General features: G+C 37.3%; 1 protein-coding gene across 1 annotated transcript; it reads left to right on the top strand.

The window, feature by feature from the left end:
• Positions 1-1,860: 1,860 nt before the first annotated feature.
• Positions 1,861-10,695, top strand: LOC306849353 (alkaline ceramidase 1-like; the record flags this gene model as incomplete). The annotated part of the gene is made up of 7 exons (XM_079384311.1): positions 1,861-1,894; positions 5,489-5,610; positions 6,027-6,141; positions 6,735-6,873; positions 7,665-7,802; positions 7,966-8,103; positions 9,650-10,695. The coding sequence occupies 7 exons, from the start codon at positions 1,861-1,863 to the stop codon at positions 9,825-9,827; spliced, it is 864 nt and encodes a 287-aa protein (XP_079240437.1). The 3' UTR covers positions 9,828-10,695.
• Positions 10,696-11,786: the final 1,091 nt, after the last annotated feature.

Here is an 11,786-nt window from a genome sequence, read left to right on the forward strand (position 1 = left end):
CAGAACTGCTCTGTTTCCCACATTCTTCAGAATATCTTCCTTTGTGTTCAGCAGAACATATATTCATACAGGTTTGGAACTACTTAAGGGAGAGTAAATGACAGAATTTTCATTTTTGGGTGAACTATCCCTTTAATAACTTTACAATGGAAATGCGTTTTTCCTTGTTATCTTTCCCCCTTGTCTAATTTCTGTGGTACACACATTTGATATGATATTTGGATTGGATTTGCAGTAGAATAGAGGTTATTAGTCCCTGGCACAAAAGGTGAATGACAGAAAAACGTGTTCTTCACAGGTGAGTGGGAGGAATGGTTGAGCAGGTGAGTTCAGACTGAAAATGTTCTCCCTGACAGGTGCACAGAGATGCTACAAGAAACATTATGAGAGTCAGTCCTCATTTTCCATGCTAAACATTTATGCAAAAACCAGCATGTTGCTGAGTGTAAAAAAACAAATCCAGATTTAAGCCTGGACATTTGCATGTGATCCTCATGTTAATGAGTGGTAACTGTAGCAGTTTCATATGTTCCTCTGGGTTAAAAATAGATCTTTGTTTCTTTTTGGATATTTGTACAGGATACAATACAAGCCAACATAATATAAATCTTGGTTTCTGTTTGATTTAATTCAATTAAATTATATTTATTTGTATAGCCCTTTTAACAATACATAACCTATTGTTCCAAAGCAGCCTGGAGAAAACAGAGCCTCCCAAACCTCCAGTGAACAAGCCAAAGGTGACAGACGGATGGAAAAACTGAATGAGGGAGAAAACTGAATGAGGGAGAAAACACGACTTCCAACAGCAGGAAGGCCTAATGGTTAGAGAGTCGGACTCGTAATCCAAAGGTTGCGGGTTCGAGTCTCGGGCCGGCAGAGATTGTAGGTGGGGGGAGTGAATGTCCAGCGCTCTCTCCACCCTCAATACCACGACTGAGGTGCCCTTGAGCAAGGCACCGAACCCCCAACTGCTCCCCGGGCGCCGCAGCATAAATGGCTGCCCACTGCTCCGGGTGTGTGTTCACGGTGTGTGTGTGTTCACTGCTGCGTGTGTGTGTTCACTGCTGCGTGTGTACACGTTGGATGGGTTAAATGCAGAGCACGAATTCCAAGTATGGGTCACCATACTTGGCCGTATGTGACTTCACTTCACTTCACTTAAAACTAGGCCCAACAGAGGAAGTATTTAACTAATATTTACAAAAATATAGTCATATTTATTAACACACAGTTGTCAATTGACTAAATGGAATCCAACCTCATATAATTTAGAATTTATTTATGTATTGCCACTTAATGGGGTGTGGAGAAAATAAATAAAAAACGTAAAATGAAGGGAATAAAAATCTTTAAAAAAAATAAGTGAAAGAAATAGTACAATACTTTAATTTGCAATAAATAGATTTTTTTTTAAAGTAACAAGTGTAGGCAAGTAAACAATGCAACTACTTACCACCATGGTAACCCTTTGTAAGGGAGCTGCTGTTTGAGGCCACCTTTTTCATTTGAACTAGGCCTAAGTTAATTTAGGTGAAGGCATTAAATACTGAAACTGTAAATATTTGGCCGTTAATGAGTTGAATGGGCGTCAAATAGTCGACAGGTGAGGTGCAGGTAAACCTGACCTCAGCTAGTTAAACTTGTGCTGTAGCTCTTGCCGGAGGCGCGCGCATGCCAGCCATTCTCATGTAAAACGGTGCGCTTCAGGTCCGCAACGAGCTGACAGCTTCAGTATACAATGGCACAATGAGGAATGCTACCGTTCGCTCAGTTTCACCTGAACTCTCCAGGCGATGTCACAAAACGAGACCCGAGTAACAGGATCGGCGACATTTCTCCCCTACTTAAACCGGACACATGGAGCGCGCCGCTGTTGATGCGTTTTGGAGAGGTAAGCAATAGTTTATTGCTTTTTATCTAAACGTCTGTTCGTTTGGTTGTATCGATTTGAGAGAGTTTATATAAGATAAGCATGTTAGTCATAAGCGTTTCGGTTATTGTAGAGCTTTCTCTGTATGTCGGTGCTGTGCTCCCCTACCAATTAATTAATTATCCAGAGGATTGACTTTTCCCTGCAGAACGATCCGTGCTCTGCGAGGTAATGATATACGTACAAGACCACAGATCCCGTGGTTAAATGTGGTTGTATGATCTTGTTGGTTTCATACTGTTCATGTTCAGTTACAACTAGGCTACAGCCTGTTTAAATAAGTATTGATTTAAAATGACAGACATATCGTTATACACTGTAAATCAACAACGAGATAAATTGTAAATTACTGTAGTATATGACATTGGCTAACTGAAAACTTTGTGAGTTCAGAAAAGGTCATCAGGGGCCTCATGTATAAACGCTGCGTACGCACAAAATGGGCATAGAAATGTGCGTACGCTGTTTTCCAAGCACATATCTGGATTACAAAAAAAAAAAAAAAACTTGGCGTAAATATGTAGGCTCTCACTCTTTTTCCTGGAGTAATGAAGTAAACAATTATTTTAAACTGTTTTCGTTTCGATATGCACATTTACATTAAATATTCCACTCTCATCAATCGAGATAAGCACTGAAATTACATAAAGTCATTACACAGAAGTTAAACCAAAATTATATGAATTTAGACATTTGTAATTGATGCGCTTAATCACTTTTCCTGTGGCATGCAATGTTTTAATGACAGCGATGAGTGCTATAATAATTCATATATTTAAACTAAACTGCGGATCTCATGTTATGAGAATTTTTTAGCGAGAACAATGATCAATGATGCACACATACTTCGATATTATGGCGGACACTGCTGGATTCTGTGGTCGAGCGGTCTATTGTTCAGTTTGAATAATAACAACCGCAGCTGCACGGAGGTGTTGATGTCGTGTGAAGGCATCTCCACAACATTATGAAAAATACCACTGTATTTGAAGGATAAAACTTGGGGTGGAAAAAGATTTGCCTGTTTCCTTTTTAAAACACTTTGTCAGTGACGCACGAGTCAGACAATTGTATTTACACAGCAATAAATGGCTTACCTGTTTCCACTAAAAATAGCTAAAAGATGTTCACCTTTTCAGCAAAACTACATCAATTTGATTGAGTTGTTTAAAACAATTGAAATACTATTTGGTCAGTTGAAAGAATGAGGTCAAGTATATTCTAAAATAGGATATTTTTTTGAGAACTAAACAGTTTTGTTTTTATGGATATTTTGATATATTCTAAAACATTCTGGATGATTTTGGCAATAAAGGGAAAGGGAAGTGGTGTGTGACCAAGTATGGTGACCCATACTCGGAATTTGTGCTCTGCATTTGACCCATCCAAGTGTACACACAGTAGTGTATACACCCGGTGCCCGGGGAGCAGTTGGGGGTTCGGTGCCTTGCTCAAGGGTCTCACCTCAGTCGTGGTATTGAGGATGGAGAGAGTGTTGGTTATTCACTCCCCACCTACAATCCCTGCTGGACCTGAGACTCGAACCCACGACCTTCAGGTTACAAGTCCAACTCTCTATCCATTAGGCCACAACTGCCCTTAACAAAAATTAATGTGGCACAAATGGCATTTAGTCCGTATCTCATATTTCCTGATGGTGTTAACCATGGTGTCACGTGGATGGGAATCTGCATGGAAATGATATGCAGATGAGGTTATGCATCATAAAACTAGGCGTTGTAAACTAAGCTCCATATATGGTGATTTCTGGGAGGAGTCGGGGTGGAGATGCAACCACGCACAATCTTCCCCTGACCTAGGTTTATAAAGGAATTTTTGCGCATGTTTTGGCGTACACATGCTTTTATAAATCTGAAAACTTTTGTGCGTACGTAAAATCTAGCTTTTGTGCAGTCGTACACATTTAGGATGAAAGAGAGTTTTATACATGAGGTCCCTGGTGTTTAATATGGCAACAATAACTGCGGGTTGTAGGGTCACCGGAAGTAATTTTACTACACTTGCATGCAAAACCTGCTTAGGCAAGAGAAACCTGTCAGTCTCAAAATGAGTCTAATCGTTTGATCTGTTCACTAAAAATATTCATTTTGTGTGATATGAACGAGTCACTGAATCACTTGTTCGTTAACAGCAGTTTCGATCGAAACAGTTCAACATAGGACCTGTGGCCTGTTTCATAAAACAAGTTTACCAAATAAGCCAGGTTTATTTCAGTTAGTCTGACTTATTGTCAGTTGATTTGGTTCAAAATAAGTCAGACTAACTGAAATAAGCCTGGCTTATTTGATAAACTTCTTTTATGGAACAGGCCCTGGTTCACACTGAATTAGTTTTTGCGTTAAAGAACAAGACCGTAAATGGCAGTGAATGAAAAATGTAAGGTGGTGAGATGCGTTTTTTGATTAATAGCATCCAAAATAAAAGTTTGTTTTTACATAATATATGGGTGTGTACTTTGCATATTTATTTTGTATATAAATAGACACACACATGTATGAATATATTTAATAAAAAATGTTTTATATAAAATGATTATATTTATTTATCATATTAAATATATATAAATGTAAGTATTTTTAAAATATATACATGTATGTGATTGCATATATATATATATATATATATATATATATATATAACATAACACAGTACACACACATCTGTTATGTAAACACAAACTTTTATTTTGGATGTGATTAATCGCGATTAACCGTTTGACTGCCCTGGACTTGGACTCATTGAAACTTGTGCGATGCATTTTTAGAACGCTTTGTTGTGCGAGAGGCTGCAAAAAGTTGAGATATGGAACGAAACGGTTTAAGGGGTCGTTCACACAAAACGTGTTTTTGCGTTCCACTGTACTGCTTTTCTATGATTGTACATAAACATTATATGTAAACGTATGTGTTTCACCATTGCATTCTCATCTTTTCTTTTTCAGCAGCTTACTGAGTTATAAACTTTTTTTTTTTCTTCTGTATTTCACTTTCTGACATTTCACATTTTTAAACGCAAAAACATGTTTAGTGTGAATAGCCTCTAATGGGGCCATTCAGCTAAAATGTGATTGCATCGAAAAGCTTATTTAAGAAAACACATTTCATCTTGAGCGCTGCATTTTTAGAATGCTGTCATGCACAAAATGCTGCGAAAGACGCAAGCACAATGATCAAACATTAGAATGCAAAAATGTGTTCTGTGTGAACGGCTCCTAAGGTGTCCATTTACCACACGTTTATATGAAAAAACAGCAGAAAACAGGGCAGTGGAATACAAAATGCGTTCTTTGTGAACATCCCCTTATCCTTTTAATAAAGCTTGCATGCCTACAAATCTACTAGAGCCTCCAGAAAGGCACAGATCTACCTTTTGTTCAATAGCTCCATTCTGTCACAATAGAATACTCCTCCCTGTAACGACAACAAGCTTTAGCACCATGGCAAGTGTTTTGTTCTTTAACACGCAGGTGTAAGCCACAGAATTTTTGACGTGTCATTACAGTGATTTATAAAACACTCTCTCTCTTTCTCTCAGGGACTCCGTCATTCCCATCCTTTGAGAAAATGGCAGGTGTGTTTGCCTACGAGAGCTCTGAAGTTGACTGGTGTGAGGACAACTATAAACATTCAGAGAATGTTGTGGAATATTTCAACACGGTACGAACATTACAGATGAGTCGGAAATCCCTTTCACACTCTAGTCACTGTGAATCATTCTCAATCCAGCCATTAACACTAGAAGAGTCCTATTCAAGACATTGTTAAATGTTAACTACGCTAATTGCTGCAGACTCCATACGATAATGCTCAAAGAGCCATGGTTTCATCCAAAAACTGCACCCACATTAATGACACATCTACAGTGACTCAGGCACAATGTTACACCTATCCATGTGCTCAACAGAGAATGAATCCAGTACAGTTTAGCCCAGTCAGGTTTTATTTGTGATCCTACACTAGTTACAACAACTACAAAATGTGTAGAAGTCAAAAACCACATTTAGAGGCATTGTGGGATAGGATTTGAGTTTGTGTCTGCCTGATTCACTAATATATGTTTTTTCCCCTTTCAGATGAGCAATTTTATATTCTTTGTGATCTCACCCATAATGCTTTACCTGCTACACCCATATGCCAAGGAAAGAAACCTGGCTGTGCACCTGGTCTGGATCATGATGGTCTTTGTAGGTAGGTTTGACTGTTCAATCTGTTAGGGGTTGTTACATTAATAATCCAGCAGAGGGCAGTATTTTTCAATTGCCAGGTCAAATTTATAGAAATCCACTTATTCATTATATTTAATTCAAATGAATTAAATGTCAGCTTCAGTTTTTGTATGTTAGTGGCAAAATGAGCCAACAAGTGTGTATATACCAGTTACAAAAGGCTAGTAACTTTCACAAAATGGGTTTACATGGAAATCAATAGACTAGAAATGAGAAAAAAACATTAAAATTTTAAAATAAATAAAAAGTATTCTAAATTTGCATTATAAGTAATAATAAAAAAATAATAATTTCAAAAAATTATCCTGTATTTTTCAAAATGGCTATGCAGTCAGACATACACACAATAAATAAGATGACAATATAGATAAATGTTTAAAAGCAAAGCAAAGCAAAATTGGAAAAACATGCAAAAATCATGTTTTTTTCTTATGCTGTTGCCTCAATAAATCCGTTTTTATGGTATTTACACGACCTTACACATGTCAACTTATTAAAGTCAACTTTAATTGTATTCACATCCCTTTTGACCATGGTCTGTTTCTCTCTCTTCAGGTATCTTCTCCATGTATTTTCACATGACTCTGAGTTTTATGGGCCAGTTGCTGGATGAGCTGTCAATCCTGTGGGTATTGGCTCTTGGCTACTCCCTGTGGTTCCCGCGCAGACACTTCCCCTCTTTTATTAAGGACAGGTAGCAAATTCTGTACCATGTATGCAGTCTGTTTCTATGTAATGGCATGAACTTGTCTTCCTTCTCTTAAATAAAAAACCCTGCGTCTTCAGTTCTGTAAAAATAGGGGCAATTAAAGGATCTGTTTACAGTCCTTAGTTTGTGTAACAGTAACCCTGTTTAACTTGCAGCATGATATTCTGATCTCACTGTGGGAGAGATGGTTTCCACAGCTTTCTCAGTGGGGTCCAACCAGCCTTATATTAATATTTAAATGGTTGATATCTAGATTAAATGAAGTTTTAAACTTAGAAAAATGTTGATGTCTACTGTTAAAATGTTGGCGGTGGTCAGTATTTTTAAATCCAATTAATAGTTAATTATATTTAGACAGATTTTTTATTTTTTAAATAAATTGTCAATACTGAAAAAAATGAATCGCTGTTTCCAAAATATTAACCAGCAACTGTTTTCATTATTGAAAATAATGAGAAATATTTATTGAGCAGCAAATCAGCATTTTAGAATGATTTCTGAAGGATCATGTGACACTGAAGACAGGAGTAATAATGCAAAAAAAAAAAAAAATCAGTTTTGCCATCACAGGAATAAATTATGTTTTAATATATATTTAAATAAATAGTTATTTGAAATTGTAACAATTTTTCACAATATTACAGTTTTTACTGTATTTTTGATCTAATAAATGCTTCTTTGGTGAGCATAAGAGACTTGGCTGTCAATGGAGAAAGATCTTTTTCACCCTAAAGTCTAAAGTTAGGTCTGTCCTTCTCTGTTTTGTTCTTTTTCAGGAAATCCTTCTGTCATATGGTCCTGATCATCACTGTCATAAGCACTCTTTGCTCTTTTTTCAAACCTACAGCCAATGCCTACGCTCTCAACTGCTTCGCCATCCATATCCTCTACTCTCTGTTTGTGCAATTAAGGAGGTAAAGTGTGCATTCATTGCTTCAAACTTTTTCAGATGTTGCTTTCGTTACTGTTTATCCACTTTAAGACTGTAAAGGCTACTATACAAGATCTGTTTTTATTTCTTGTTTTTCTATCTTGCTTTTTTTCACTCTCATTCAATACGGATCTATTTCTCAACAGTTGCACAGATGAGAGAGTGCTGCGTCTGGCCTGGGCGTCCATTGGGCTGTGGGTTCTGGCTATCTCCTGCTGGATTAGCGATCGCTTTGGCTGCAGCTTCTGGCAGAAACTGGACTTCTGTTATCTGCACGGTATCTGGTGAGTGAGCCATGATATCCCGCTGTATGTTGAGCACATTTTAACCCTAAAGCCTACAAAATCATATTTGATAAGTGAAATTCTAAGACCTCTAAATTATCACTGTTGTGTACTCAATCTTCTATATGCCTTCTGTTGTCTGATTGATACTTTTATAGCAATTAAAAGGCCTTTTGGTTTGATTGTAAACGTGTCCACCTTAAAGGGGACCTATTATGCTCCTTTTCACAAGATGTAAAATAAGTCTCTGATATCCCCAGAGTGTGTATGTGAAGTTTTAGCTCAAAATACCCAACAGATAATTTTTTATAGCTTGTTAAAATTGCCACTTTTAGGGTGTGAGCCAAAACGCTCTGATTTTGAGTATGTTGCTTTAATGCAAATGAGCTCATGCTCCCAGAGAAGAGGGCGGAGCTTCAAGAGCTTGAGCTCCGCATTAGCAGTGCTAGCCTTTGCAAATAAACATTTAACTATTAGTACAAGCCTGTTATCTTTACAGAAAACGTACTCTGTTTAAAAGTCAGTCAGCTGATTGTATTGTGCATAATAAATTTGCGTTTATGAATTACACAGACAGGGAGCACGGCGGGATAAAAATAACAACATAGCTGGTCTCATGGTGCATGGCATGCTATCACAAACTTTATAAGTCCCACTCGTGATTATCAGCTCAACAAACTCAAGCGATCGAGTCACATTGCTTTCATATGCAACTTTTAACTACCACATTCCTATTCAAGATCATTCACGAAGACAGCACCATTGAAAACAGACAGAGACAATGGTAGCTTTAGCATCATTAGCCTTACAGAGTGCCAAGAAGCTCTTTCAGAAGGGCAATTTGGAAAACAAACGCATGATACTTACTTTGTCTGGAGCAGACGTTAGCACATGAAGCGTTGGTATTGATCCCTACACGTATTGGGGACTTTACCGATTCTTTCCAGGACATTTTCTTAGACAATGAAACTTAACCACAGTGTCCTCAGCGGCTCAGATGAAGGGAGTCTATGGAGACTCCTATGTTCGTTAGTGCATCCCAAAAAACAACACTTGAAATGCCTCTTTGGCGCTGACATTGTATATCTCCAGCAGCAACAGCAAGTAATCATTAATGGCGGAGGCGGACCACAGCTTGTCACTCAGGGCTGTGTCTATGCTTATAGGGCAATGTCACAAATGGGCGGGACGTTTTCCCCTCGGTGACGTGAACAGATGGAGAATCGTTCTGAGAGACTGTTCATGATTTTTTAGATTATGAAAAAATGAGTGGGTGGATTTTTACCATTATAGGCAGGATGTTTTCACACACTGCAGCCACACAACTGTGTTCAAACACCTTATAAAAGTGATTTTTGCATAATAGGTCCCCTTTAAGGTTGTCTTTTTACTGGGAAGTGAAATCTTTACAAATTTTTGTGACTTATTGACTTATTGTATATGGCTTTTATTATTTTATCAGGTTTTACAGGGTTAAACCTAATTTTTCAGACTTTTGGATTGTCATGCTTATCCAGATACTGTTTTTCTCTACCTCTCTGTTTAGGCACATTCTGATTGTGGTGGCCACCGCTTATGCTAGTACTTTGGTCGCTTACCTGGACGCTAGTCTGGAGATGCCTTATTCCCTACCCGACCTGCAGTACTGGCCACGGAATAACTGGTCCATTGGGCTTCCTTACATAGTCCTCAAAGACACCACAAAGACACGGAAAAGATGCTAGCATGCATAACAAGATGAACAGATGCAACCTCACATTTGGTGCTTGGTGTAACGCTGAATTAGGACCAGCCTTTACATTTCCAAAATGGTTAATACATTTATATGGGCAGGAAGGAGCTGATTCTAGATCAGACACTGTATGTTATGTGAAATCTGAAGAGAAACTTGTTATATGAAACAAATGCGGTGCTGAAATTGTTGCAGTTTCTGGAACTCTCTTCATATTTCTCACAGAACCTGGAATTGTAGTGCGTGCGTGTGTATGTGTGTGAGTGAATGTTTCTAGGCAAGTGACTGTTCATATTCTCATCTTTACAAACAACATGCTGTTGTTATGTGAAAATGTATATTTGCACTGGTGTGACAAGATTGAATGCATGTACAAAACATTCTGCATTTTATTGATTTACTTTATATGAATCAGAGGCTTTTTAACTGAGAAAATTGTTATAAGCAACTGCTCGATTCCTGGATGAAACTTGAATACTAATTGTAAAAGAAAATGTCAAAATGTTCAATTCATAGTCTGTTCTGCAAACAGGCAGCAGAAAATCATGCTGCCTGTTTGATGTGAGATGCCACTTTCTGAAATGATTTTCTCACAGCAAATGGTGCAAATGTTTGTTTACAAATGTAATAACTGGGATTATGTTCATTTCGGTGTGGCATTTTTAAATCTTATATTATTTTACTGTTTCGTTAAACTATATATATTCTAAATCTATATATTGTTTTAACTTCTAACCTCAGTGTATGAAATTGTGGATATTGATAATGGTGTACCGTTCAATGATATCACTCTGGAAAATAATTATGTGACATGAAATAATGATATGTGTATTATTTTGATATAAATTATGATTGCTGGGACATGCATTTGATGTGATTTTATTTATGTATTTAACCACCATGAGATAAACACCAAAATAGTCAAAAACTAGCAAGAACCTAAATTTCTGATGCTGCTTCTTGTTGTGTGCTTTATACAGAAAAGAAAGAAAATGGGTTCATCTCCAGGTTATTGATACTTTGTTCTTTCTGACACAACACCATCACGTGTATATCCTAGATGTAGTGCAAGCAGTTGAGCTGCTTCATCAACTGCAACACTTTCTTCAGCCTATATCTTTACAGTTGTGATTTGAAGTAGGACGTGTTGTTCAACTTATAATTTAAAGTAATGATAATAATCAAAGCTCTTTTGGTATATTAGTGTTTGTAATTGATGTTCATCTAGTATCACCTTACCAAAAACCTTTTCTTGATTGCTCGCTTTCTCAAGAAAGTGTAACAATTTTTTTTTCGTGAATTGTCCTCCAAACTAAAATTCTAATATCATAACATTTTATTTTTGAGTATTTTATAACTGTTACAATTTAAATTAACCTATTAAATTCCATTGTGACAACATGCCCCGCTATTGTGTGAACGTGTTAAATCAACTGTATTTTTCCTTAGCAATAACTGTGGAAATGTGAATAGGCTAGCTTTATTGTAAAGGCCAAGACTTTATTATTGCCTATTCAGCAAAAATACCCTATATGCTACAATAAAAAGTGTGACAACTAGCCCCAGTCACCCATATATTAATGTAGTGCTTTCAAATGCAAGTAAAAATCACTAAGCATTTATTATTTATTGTAATCCCCCTAATTAAACACAGAGAAACGAGGCATGCCCTCAACCAACCAATCACAACACAGTTGTGTGTAACATGCTTTGTTTTCAAAAACGAAATTGAAAATGATTCAAGGAAAAATAACAGAATGCTAAGCAGCGATACTAGACTGCAAAAACAAAAACATCCTATCGATTCGGCGAATCTCTAATTATTATCTACCAGTACAGGCAGCCCTTGGGAAGTCCCGCCCACCGCGCTTCGCGATTGGCTGGCTGGCGTAAAGCGCATCCTAGACGGCATCCGATTGGCCACAAGCGCTTTCTGTTTTGGGTGCATGCC

The sequence above is a fragment of the Barbus barbus genome (genome assembly GCF_936440315.1).
Source record: "Barbus barbus genome assembly, chromosome: 29".
Lineage (NCBI taxonomy): Eukaryota > Metazoa > Chordata > Actinopteri > Cypriniformes > Cyprinidae > Barbus > Barbus barbus.